Genomic DNA, 12,672 nt, shown 5'->3' with positions numbered 1-12,672 from the left:
TTTTTTTTTTTTTTTTTTTTTTAAGATTTTATTTATTCATTCATGAGAAACACACAGAGAGAGGCAGAGACATAAGCAGAGGGAGGGACTCAGTCCCAGGACCCGGGGACCACGCCCTGAGCCAAAGGCAGAGGATCAAACACTGAGCCACACAAGTGCCCCAACTACAATGTTTTTCCAATCTTTCTTACTACAGACCCAAAAGAGAAAGGCTGAATTAAAATTCTAAAACTAAACAACAAATGGGGGTGGGGGGAAACTAGAAGAATGTTATTTGCTGTCACTGTGCACAAATGTTAACACTGAAAAAAATCAACCAAGGGCTGAAAAGTAGTACCAAATCCCAAAAATTCTGGTCAAAGGTTTACACAACTACCTTCTGTACTTAAAAACAATGCCACTGAAGTAATTTTTGCTTGTGCGTATAGGTATGGTTGCAAAAAGTATGGGTTTGGGTGGGGTGGAAGTCACAACCACAGAGCTCTGATAAAAAAATATATCCTGTGCTTTGTAATCAGAGCCCTCAGTGGTCGATTTTGTGATGTCTTTCCTGATTCTAAGTTTTGAGAAGGCCCATCCACTTCCCTTTGAGCTAGCGGTCTTGTCAATGCTTCATTGTTTTATATTATGTTGCTTTTCCTTTACCACTTCCTCAAGCGGGACCGGTACAAAACGGATCCCTAGAGATCTCCCAACCATCCCAGGCCGCTTCTATAATTGCCCTGTTTTTGTGTTGACGACTTATCAGTTTTCTGGACCACATGCTAGCACTGGATTTTTTTTTTTTTATTTATTGTGGAGACATACTGAAGATCTACTAAGCAAATGTCATTTTGTGAAGGAGATTGACCACATTCAATCCTCAAGGACAGCATACAGGTAGTTCAAAGTAGCATAAACTGAATCTGCAAAAAAAAAAAAAAAAAAATATGCATTACTTTTTGAGAACCGAAAGCAGGTGGACATTTCTTTTACACGTCACCGAGACCCACTAAGGAAAATTCTTCCCTTCTTTTTGCACCATGAGCTCCACGGAGGCAGAGACCTTAGCTGTTTCGCCCAAGACTGATAACGAGCTAACAAATGTAAAGCCCTTTAAATTTGTGTTTGGCATACAGGCACTAAATAAATTTAGTTCTCATTATTCTCAGCGCTAAATAAATTTAGTTCTCGTTATTCTCAGCACCTAGCATATAGTTTGTTGCTTAATACACGCTGGCTCCAGGAATGAAGAAGGAACCTACTTCTGTCTAATTCCTATTATTCTCGGCCTCCATCTGAAAACAAGCAGTTAAGGATCCTAATTGCTATGGCACAAACCCACTACCTGGTACACGGTAATTTTCAGACTGTTGCAAGGGTTGGAGAAGAGACGCAACTCCTGGGGAGTCTCAAAGCTCGAGGACAATACAGCCCTGAGTCTAAGCAACCGAGACGCCCAGGCCCGCGTTCTCCCAGCGGCCAAGAGCAGCCCCAGGGCCCCCTAACCCCGCTCCAAGGGGCGGGCACAACCGGGATATGGGTCAGGTCCGCCGCCCCGCGCCCCGCCCCTCCCGGAGCCCCGCCCCCGGCCTCCGCCGCCCCTCCCCCACGGGGCTTCCTCCCCCCGAGCGCCCCCAGCCGCGGCCGGCGCCTCGCCTCTCCTCCCCATCCCCTCCACCCCGCCGCCTCCCTCGTCCCCCCCTTCTCCCTCCCCGACCCAGGCCGTCCGCGCGCGCCGCGCTGTGGGAGGGCGACGAAGGGAAAGCGCCAAGCGGCGGCGGCGGCGGCCGTCTCCGGTCTCCCAGGGCACGCGGCCCGACGCGGAGGGGGCGGGGCCTGCGGGAGGGGCGGGGCCTGCGGGCGGGGCGGGGCCTGCGGGCGGGGGCAGGGGCGGGGCCTGCGGGCGGGGGCCTGGGGGCGGGGCCTGCGGGCGGGGCGGGGCGGGCAGCCGCGCGCGCCGCGCCGGGACTGACGGGCGAGCCGGCCGGACCCCCGCCAGCTCGCCCGCCCCCTCCAGGGCTGCCCGCCGAGTTCGCGTCCCCTCGGCCGGTGCAGCCTGACGGAGGGGGAGTGGCCGGCTCCGCGCCGGCCGGCGCCCGGGGTGAGGCTGCCGGGGAGGGGTTGGGGGCGCCCGTGGGGCCGAGCATCCCCGTCCCCGGCCCGGTGGCCCCCGCCCCCCGCCTGCCCGCCGCCCGCCGCCCGGCCGCCCAGCCCCGCCGTGACCCCCGGCCGCCTCCGGAGCCCGACGCGGTAAGTGCGCCCTCCTCGGCGGCGGGGAGGGGGCTGCGGCGGGCGGGCCGCGCGACCAGGCCCGCTCCCCGCCCCCACGCGCCCCTCGGGCCAGGCCGAGCTGGGCCCCGGCGGCGTCCGGGGTTCGAGCCCCGGCCCGGCCTCCCCGCCGCGCAGCCGGGCCCGGGACCCGCGAGTGGGCCGCGCTCCGACTTGGGCAAAGTTCCGCACGCGGTGGAGCGGCGCCGGCCGAGCGTGCCCTGCGGCGCCTCCTGCCCGCACTTTTCCACTAATAAAACCGACTGGAAACCATTTCGGATTTTTTTTTTTTTTTTTTTTTTTAATCGTTATCCTCAGGCTAGCACAATCTCAGTTCCTATTTTAAGTGATTGCCGCGTCCCGAAGTATGGAGAATCAGAAAGGGACTATTTCAATAAAACCCGGCGAGCCTGCTTGAAACTCCTTGGGGCATTTCAGTGCATACTCGGAGATCCAAAGCTGATGGAAAAAGTTGGCGGTAGCAAAGAGTAAAAGCGTTACTGCCATCTTTATTACTGTCTCTCATTCGATTTTTAAAAATATTTTGGAATAGTGGATACATGCACAAAAATTCAAAAGGTACAAAACGGATATACGAAGTCTCTCCCCGCCCACTCGTGCACCCCCAGGCAACTAATATTACCAGTTTCTTTTTTCCCCCCAATATTACCAGTTTCTAATTCATCTTTTCAGAGATGGTGTAATTTGCAAATGCCCTAGTTTCATTTTTTAAAAAGTGAAACTTGTCTGTTATGTGCCTGGCACTTACTGATCCCCAATAAGTGATACTTTTCCTTCCGTTAAGAGCACCGTTGAATACGTCGTTTTGGTTATTAGACCGCTAAAACAACAATAATGACTTTTTTGTAGTTTTAGGCATTTGTAGATTTGACTGTATTGTGAATGTGTTGTTCTATTGGTGTCATAACTATGAATGCTTTTACAAAAAGGTGAACACAGATATTTTTGGGTAATGGAGCATGTAGGGAAAAATCAATATGAAAGTAGTTAAGATAGGACTTGGGATCCCTGGATGGCTCAGTGGTTGAACGTCTGCCTTTGGCTCAGGTCTTGATCCTTGTGTCCTGGGATCAAGTCCCACACAGGGCTCTCCAGAGGGAGCCTGCTTCTCCCTCTGCCTGTGTCTCTGCCTTTCTGTGTCTCATGAATAAATAGATAAAATCTTTTTTTTTTTTTTAAGGTAGGACTTAATATATGCAACGTAGAGTTCCAAAAGTGATTTGAAGCCACCTTAGTGTCCATATGGTACAAAAGGATAAAACTAAAAGAGAAAACCGAGGCACAGCAGGAAAAAAAAAAAGAAAGTCAAGGGAAAAGAAAATACCAAGTTCATACTGTAAGATCCTGTACTAAAAGTGAGTCACAGTTTTGGCCTTGGGCTTCATAGCAGCCAGCAAAAAAAAAAAAAAAAAAAAAAAAAGTGGAGGAGGGAGAAGTAAGCTTCAGTGTGTTTCTACTTACAAGATAGAAACAAGCAGGGCATTTTCTCTTGATAAGGCTTGAGAAGAGCATTCTCTCATGGGCCCTGATAAAAAAAAAGATTAGATTGTATGATGCAGTTGGCAACATCTTTAAAAAAATTCTTACAGAAAGTAATGAATTTTAGACAGTGTTCTTCAATGTAGGGCAGTAATAAAACTCAAGATAAAGTTCCCTGAAGGCTCAACTTGATCCATTCATAACATTTAGAATTACCTAGAACAGTATTTCCCAAACTGTTTTCTAAGAAATGAGCAATCAATAGTTTATTTCTTGAAATAAGAGTCTGAACTCCTATAACTTTGAAATAGCTGGGTTAGACAAATTTCAATAGCTTTTAGCTCAATTTCTTGGCTAAAGTGAAAGATTACTCTTTTATTTTTTTTTAAGATTTTATTTTTTTATTTATTTACTCATGAGAGACAGAGAGAGAGGCAGAGGGAGAAGGAGGCTCCATGCAGGGAGCCCGATGTGGGACTTGATCCCGGGACCTCAGGATCACGCCCTGGGTGGAAGGCAGATGCTCAACCGCTGAGCCACCCAGGTGCCCCAAAGATTACTCTTTTAAAGGAAGATATGTTTGCTGACCTTTTCCAAATTTGACTATTGAGAACCACTGAACCTATAGAAATGGATGGACAGGCAATCCTTCACAAGTAGTTCCTAAACTAAGGTCTGATAAAAATTGGGAGAGCAAAGAGTTTGAGGTTAGCCAATTTGGTAAGAACCAAAGTGAAGATCATCTATAAATCAGGATTTTAAGTATACTGTATGTATATGTATGGAAAAAGCTATCTCTCCCCTGAATTCTTTCATAGTTCCTCACTGTTCTGCAAGTTGCCTGTTTGACCAAGTGATGTCTAGGACTTCTTCCTGTTTTGTCCTGTCAGGCACTCAGGGTCCTGAATTAGACTATGTTCAGGCAAGTAGAATTGCTTAAAGAATGACTTTAATTATTCTTGGCTGTAACTATGTGATTAACATGTTTGTTTGGTTTTTTAAAATCACAAACACTATTGCAACTATTAGTATCAAATCCTGGAATTCTGTAGCTATGAGACTTTAGAAAGCATGGTACATAGTGGAAAGAGCAAGGAATCTGAAGCCAGAAAAATCTGGGATTGTGCTACTAATGTGTAAAGTTGTTCCCAGTAAGTTTATGAACCTTCCTGAATCTTTTTCCTTGTTTGTAAAATTTGAATGATAACAGCGTATAGTTCATTCAATAGAGGTTGAGGGTCTAATAGGTATTGTGGTAGAAAAACAGTTTTAAGGGAACAAATAAAATATGTTCAAAATGTGTCACGAATCCTTTACTTTTTTTTTTTTTTTTCCATTCCCGAGTTCAGATGGCAAGAGTTTTGGAAGGCAAGGAGTATCACCTCATCCAAATGTGTTTGGTTCCTGAATTTCAGACAGCAGGTGGTGGGAGTTGAGAGAATGAGGGATTGGTCCAAAAATGTATCTGACTCCATCAGCTCCTGTGTTTGGGTTTTGAGAGTCTGGATGATGAGGTGCACTTCTAGAAGAAAGTAGTCTATAAATGATGCAGTGCTATACAAAATGTTACTAATCTGAAGATGAATTGAAAACCAGAGCTATTCATTTTTACACGCCATGTATGAGAGAAGTGTTTGATGAATATATCAGGTAGGGTAAATTATGCTATTGTAACAGAAGACCCTCACATTTCAGTGGTTTAGAAAAAGGTTTGTTTCTTAGTCACAGGACATGTCCAATTAGAGTCAACAGGAGAATTCTGTTCCAGGTAGTCATCTGGAGCTTCAGTTTATCAGAGGCTCTATCTTAACACTTGCTTCCACAATTTTAGGCCTGGGGGTATTGAATTACACATTGTCTTTTAAAGGCTTCTCCCTGGATATGACTCCTGTTAATTTCCCCTGCCCTTTTATTTGGCCAAACAAGTCATGTGGCTACACCCAACTTCCAGGAGATTGAGAAATGCAATTCTATCATGTGCCCAGAAGGAGGAGAACTGAAACAGTCTGCAGACAGTCTTAATGACATTAGTAAGGGGATGGTGTAGTCCCATGAGTGAACACAAAATCTGAATAAATGAAATCCAAATTATGCCTTTAGTACTTAGAGCACAGAATACAGCATCTTTTGTGTATGTCTGTGTGTTTATTCATAGAATTATGCTAATGAGAATTGCAAAGAATATTTTTTATTAATTAGAAATGAAATGCTTTTGAAAACTCCATAATTAGACATACTGTTTTGACCAAGTAGATTTCCTTCTTTTCTAATTATATGTTCATTCAGTAAACATTTAAATGTGTTAAATGTGTGTATAAAGCACTGTTAGATCCTGTGAGAATAAAAAGATGAATGGGAGTTTACAACCCCAAATAAAATAGCTGTAATTGAGTTCTCTCTCTCTCTCTCTTCAAAGCAACATTAACAATTTTTCAATATGGTAAAACCTGATTATGTATACACTTTACCCCAATCACTGTTTTGGGGTAGGGATTTTTTTTTGGTGACAAATTAAACTAGCTTAAGCAAAAGGAATGTTTCATGAAAAAAAGGATATAGCTCTATGTCACAGAGTCCAAGAGCAGGGAGGGCAGCTCAGTCTCAGAGGCAACTGACACCAGTAACAGGAAGTTAGGAGCTTGGGGCTGCTCTTCCTCTCCACGTTTCCTTGATAATCTTGCTAGTGTCTCTCTGCATGTATACTTCATTCCTTTTTCTCTGTTGACTGATTATTTTGCTTTTAAATGGGTGTTTTAACCTAAGAATTCACACACTTAAGGGAAACTAACTAGAGCCATGAGCAAGTCCAGAAGAACTAAGTTTTTTTTTTTTTTTCCTCAGTGCCACATCTTGGTTAGTTTTTAAGTTAACCACTATCAGAATTTGGAAATAATAGAGTTGACCCTAAAGAATAACAAGTTAGGGTAGTTGGCAACTTTGTAATAGAGAAGGAGGCAGTTCTAATAGTTTGGAATTAAAGAAAGCTGATGATGCCATTGAAAGTTCCACTACACAATTAACATCAACTTGCACATTCTATCAGGGCAGGCTGATTAGGATAATTGGGGTAAGGAGGTAGAGTTAGAACTGACTTGTAACAACACTGTTCCTTCACTGAACCACTGGTAAACTCCATCTCCTTTGTAATCCTTTCCTCCATCCCTTCTCTCTCTCCTAAGGTAGGTATTACTGAATTGTCTAACTCTTACAAGTCACCTGCTTTTGATACTGATACAGGGCTCCTTGGCTTCTCCCTCCATGGCTAATAATGTGGAAAAAAGGGAGCATTCGATATACAGCCTTGCTCTGCACTTTTCTACAATTGGTGTAGGTACTCTATCTGGACATTTTATACTTTAACTTGCTATTGCCATACCTCTCCATCAGCTTCAACCTATTTTTTATTCTCAATGAATTTCCATTCTTTTTCTGTTAAGTGTGTACACTTCGCTTCTCTTAGCAAATTTTCCTTGCATTCTTTACCTAGGCAATATCTCTTTTCTTTCTGGTTGCAAATATCCATAGCTTCATCTCAACAGATGACTGAAGGAATGGACTAAGGGGACGTAGTATATGTTACCTGGAAGATGTTCTCCCCAGAAAAGGAATAACAACAGGGAGTGGTGAGTAAAGAGCTGTGTATTTGATTTGTCAGGGATATATATTAATCTAAAAGAGCAGATGGTGGGGAGGGGTTTGGGTCCAGATTATAGAACACCTGGAATGTCATTCTAAAGTGTTCTTTTACTTTTCTTGCTGTGCAAATGGACGAGTCTTTTTAGGTTCAACTAAACAGAAAACCACCATAGGCTTGTTTACTTAGAAGGATATCAGACAGGAACCACAGCTTGCCAGCGAGGCAGCATCAAATGTTCCTCATCAGTGGCTGTGATCCTCACAGCAGTCCATGTAAGCAGTTCCTGTAGCCATCTGGGAGTCCTTGCTTCAAGTGAAAGCTCAGCTGAAGGAGAGAAAGCTCACAAAAGGTAGATGCAGGAGCTGCCTTGGTTTGAAAAAAATCTTGTGTGTCACAGAAGACTATGCCATACAGCTCCACAGACTTAGCTTCCAGGGATCCCATAAGGGATATAACAATTGTAAGAGCTATCACACTCGGGGAAGTCAAAATTATGGTTTCCTATGAGGTATTTATAGTTTATTTATAGTTCCCCTGGGTCCAGATGCAAATTTACTAATCATTCTTACTATAAGCAATGTTGCCTAGTAACATAGTTGGCATACCTAACTTTTATCAGATCGCCAGGGAACAGAGCTAAGAGAGTTAACTGAAGGTTAAATGCAGAAGAGAAAAAGGTTTAACTTCACTCACAGTTGTATTCCCCATAGTGTCTTCCATAGCCCTTTTCTTTTGGAAAGTATTCATTAATAGCCATTTTGCTTCATTTGATGTAGTGTGTTTTAACTCTTTTTATGACAGAGTGTGAAATAGGAAGAAAGGTTGAAAAGAAAGTAAGGTTGGAAAGTTAGCAAGAACTACTAGATTGTTAGAAACACTGATTTCCATACTAAAGATCTTGGCTTTTAATTAGTTTGTGGGTGATAGAAAACAAAAGTTTTAAGTAGTATGGTCAAGAATTGGATTTGGAAAAAAAAAAAGAAGAATTGGATTTGGGGAGGTTACTTTGGCTGTAGTGTGGAGAGTGAATGAAAGGAGATTAGACTTGAGGCTGGTTCACTTTTAGTTAATATTTGCCTTTCTTTGGGGAGATATTTCTCTGATCAGCAGAAAGGGGACTACTCAATTCTCCTGCTCCACAGGAGGGTATTGGTGGGCAGATTCAGCATGGTGCTTTGGAGGGGCCTGACCAGTTTGTCCTAAATTTGTCACTCCTCCCACCCCCACTGGCAATGAGGAGTTTGGGGGGACTGCTCTGAACTGCCTCCACTGATTGCCCTTTGACTCACTGACATCACTCATTTTGCTTTTTGCCAGAGTTGAATTACAGAATGAACTGGTGCCTTTTTTATTTTTTAAAGGTTTAGTTATAGGGCAAGCCAGAGAGTTTCTTTATAATGGTTAACCGGTGTAACATTTGTATTAACTTTCTAATTACAAGCAGCTGAGAGAATGCTCCACATTTTTCTCTATTGCTTACATTGTCCTTTACTACCCTGACCCAGCTTTCACTATTCCATCTAATAAACAGTTTATAAAATCTGATTGGTTCTGCAGCAGAATCAACTTGATCTGTGATTGGCTTATTACATGTACAGAGAACCCAGCTAATTTTGCTTGATTATATTTGTGTCTAGAGAGTACTGATTGATTACTTTATTCTCCTCCATCACCATAAGGCTACACAGAAGATAGAAATACTGGATTTGGTTCAGGTCAGTAAAAGACAAAATGAGGTTATCCAGATTATTACTTTTTATGGCACATAAGACAGTTGGGTGTCTCAGCACATGCCAACCATAAAGGATCAAGCAGTACTTTGTGGTTTGCCATTATCTTTATGGTATTACAGTCTTCATCCTTGTGCCACAGTGAATATATACAGAAATTCACAAAATCTAAGAGTGGGTGGCAAGAAAATATCTCTTTTTTTTTAACCTATCATCAAGTTAAAGGGCTTTTTTAAAAAGTAAACATTTTGTTATAATTATGTTGTGGTCTTCTTAGTATCAACTGTGATAACTTTTATAGATGAGTTCAGGGATTAAAAGACCATATAATATTTAACTGATGTTTTAAGTGTTGTTTGCTTTACTACCAGATATTAGTACCAATAAATAGCTGGGAGATGAAAAGGTACTTTTGATATATATTAATATAGGTCAGATATATATTCTTATAGGTCTTTACCCTATAAGAATTAGTGACAGAAGTTGGGAAGGAGTCAAGGGGGAGACTCTTGTCTTTAGTGACAGAAGTTGGGAAGGAATCAATCTGGGAGACTCTTGTACTTTAGGAATAAAGGCCACTTTAGCATTTAGTTGTAATTGTCATGAATTTAGTATTTTGTTATATTGGGAGTGATGTGTGCTTTAAGGGTTGTCTTTGTTTTGTTTTGTTTTGTTTTGGTTGGTTGGTTTCTTTTTTTACTTTTAGTGCCTTATTTGCTTTTATTTTAGTCAGATCTTATTGGTAAAGAATTTAAGTCTGCTCTACAACTCCTTGATATCTAACCTTGTACAAATCAACAATAGTCTGAATCTGCTACCCATTCGGACAATGGGGGTAAATATCTACTCTACCTTCTCACAATGTAGTTTTGAGTTCCAAATGAGAATACTTTTTATGCAAGAAGCAATGTGGTATACTTGAAAGTATATAGTCTTTAGAGTCAGTCCTGGATTCACATTGAACCCTGATACTCAGCAGATATCTGTAACCTCACTTGACTTCAGTGTCTTCATATGTCAGGGGAGAGAGGAATGACACCTGTTTGCTAGAGTGAGACAACTAAAGACCCACTCAATGTAGAATACTTCATATATTACCATTCACATTTGCGCACTTAGGAAATAGTAGCTGCCATTAGAAATCCAAATCCTTAATATTTGCACATACTATTTACTTAATCCCATTGAACTCAAAAGAAAACTGAAGGCCAAAGAGGTGATTTGCCCAAATTATACAGCTAGCTGGTGTATTAGTTATTGACTCAAGCTTTCTGCTATATCACTTAGGCTACCATTAATAAGTAATAATGTGAGAAAATAATAGCAGAAGCACCCTCAAATAGCTTCCTCTGAGTTGACTCATAGTTTTAACCTAATGCACTCCCTTCTCTCTATAAATTGTACTTACTGGTCCCCAGGGCCAACTAAATATGGCTAAATAGGATGCCCTGTAGTAGGGCACAACCGTGCACAAACTGTGTGCTTACCTGATGAGTACTCACCAAAAGTTGCTTGTGTTTATTCACAAACCTGTTTTTAACAGTAATGCTTATTATAATAATTATGAATGTTATGTTTTAACAGTTATGCTTATTATAATAATCATGAAAATTATGTTTTTAACAGTTTGCTTATAATAATAAATAATTACGTATAAGTGTGTTAATGAGGATAAAGAAAAGAGAAGTCATTTTTTGAAAATGAAGTTGAATACTCTGGGACATCTTAGTATAAAAGTTCTTAACAAATTTGTTATCAAATTTGATGAAGGTTGGGGGGGTGGGGGTGAGTTTGGGGGTGGGTGTATGTTGGAGATCATCAAAGTCTAAAGCAGTGAGTGTTAAAGTTCATGGGCCATCTAAATGGTTTTAGACCATTAGTAGTCTCAAGGAAGTGAACTCACCCTGAAATGTAAATAAGCCACATCACTAAGCACACTGTTTTGTTCAGCTGACTTTTTTTTTTTTCATGGTAACACTTTCTCCTTCAAAGAAGTGCATTAATTTACATTCTGGCACAAGCTTTTTATCTCATGGTAGACAGACCAGTAGTCTAATAGATTCTGTATTCATATTATTTTTGAAGTGCTTTTAAGTTCTCTCTCCATTAATAGAAACCCTAAATGGAAATCATGGATGTTGGGTCATTGTGGGCATGGCTTCTACAAGAAAGGACCCGGACTCAGTAGGGGGCCCACATCAAATATGTGGCATTGACCCTATATGAAAAGATCCGTGAATGAATGTATATGTATGTGTTTCGGTTAAAATCTTTAAAGATATGTGAATAGGGCAGCCCGGGTGGCTCAGCGGTTTAGCGCCGCCTTCAATCCAGGGCGTGATCCTGGAGACCAGGGATCGAGTCCCACATCGGGCTCTCTGCATGGAGCCTGCTTCTCCCTCTGCCTGTGTCTCTGCCTTTCTCTTTCTCTCTCTGTGGCTCTCATGAATAAATAAATAAATATATTTTAAAAAATAAAATAAAGATATGTGAATATAATTTTTACAGCTACTGACGTTTCCATTTAATGGACTAACTATGAGTTTCCATCTGACAAAGGGCTTTTACAGACATCCAGCTAGACTGAAAATATATTCTTTGACCTTCCATCCTATGCATGCCTCTGTGTATCTTTACCATGCTGTATTGTAATTTTTAAATTGAATGTCAATTCCTACATTGTAAGTGTCTCAAAAGCCATGGTTCTTTCTATTACCTTCATAGAGTTTCTAGTCTAGGGAAGAAGGCAGACATTAAGTAAGTAATTTCTGTGGGATTATTGAATTATCTACACAAGTAGTTTTGGATGCAGTCTGATCATGTAACAAGGAGACATAATTGAGTTCGAAGGTTAAAATTTACCTTAGTCATTTTTTTCACCTTGATCTTATGTAAGTACGTGACACAGTGCTTTGAGGGTACACAAAGAAATAAAATTCCTATATTAGATAGCTTTTACCATGAAACAACTTCAATTTTCAGTGTATTTCAGAGTTCTCAACTGCTGAGCTTTTAATCCTCTGCATAGTTTACAAAGCTGAATCTCTTACGATATTACAACTGAAATTAAATTCAATATTTATTTTTAATTTTCAATTATGGATTAAACCAGAACTATTTCCCAATTGTTTTTTAACAAAGTAAAAGATTTAACATTGTGCTAGAATCCTTATTTTGAATTTCATATTGTATTCTAAGGTTTTTTGTTTTTTTTTAATTACAAAAGAAATTTTTGATGCCATGTGTTGTAACTAGTGAAAAGAATGGAAAAATAACCAGTGTTAACAGCCCAGGGCCCATCTATGCACACTTTAAATTTCTGATTTCTTAAAGAGATTGATATTTAACTGTAAAATAGAAAGACTCCAGAACTCTGTTCCTCTATTTGGTTGCTAGATACTTAATTAAAACCAAATTTACCTAAACTACACTCAATCCTCCTGAAATCTGTAACTTTCTTACTTCTTTCTTCTGGTTGATGTTACCATTCTTCCAAGCACCCAAGTTTGAAAATGCTGTCATCTTTGAGTGCTTCCTGTTCATTTGCGACAGACA

At 41.2% G+C, this 12,672-nt stretch overlaps 1 protein-coding gene and 1 long non-coding RNA gene across 4 annotated transcripts in view; one reads left to right on the top strand and one right to left on the bottom strand.

Annotated features, from left to right (window-relative positions):
* On the bottom strand, positions 1–1,517 carry LOC112653540 (uncharacterized). The gene is made up of 2 exons (XR_003132259.3): positions 1,328–1,517; positions 1–905 (listed from the first exon to the last, which is right to left on the bottom strand). It is a non-coding gene; the product is annotated as an uncharacterized LOC112653540 (long non-coding RNA).
* A 560-nt stretch (positions 1,518–2,077) lies between these two features.
* Positions 2,078–12,672, top strand: part of KLHL5 (kelch like family member 5) — an 88,398-nt gene continuing 77,803 nt past the window's right edge. Inside the window, exon 1 of one of the 3 annotated variants that reach the window (XM_025438654.3) lies at positions 2,078–2,232. Coding sequence is in view for 2 of the 3 variants with exons in the window: in XM_025438653.3 (XP_025294438.1) it covers positions 7,324–7,373 (50 nt within the window). In the remaining variant the exon portion in view is untranslated. Of the gene's footprint in view, positions 2,233–4,650; positions 4,673–7,286; positions 7,374–12,672 lie in introns of those variants that run through there. The other 2 variants (XM_035714507.2, XM_025438653.3) reach the window with 2 other exon arrangements.

The sequence above is a fragment of the Canis lupus genome, chromosome 3, assembly GCF_003254725.2.
Source record: "Canis lupus dingo isolate Sandy chromosome 3, ASM325472v2, whole genome shotgun sequence".
Taxonomy (NCBI): Eukaryota; Metazoa; Chordata; class Mammalia; order Carnivora; family Canidae; genus Canis; species Canis lupus.
This window is presented reverse-complemented; position numbering and strand designations above follow the sequence as displayed.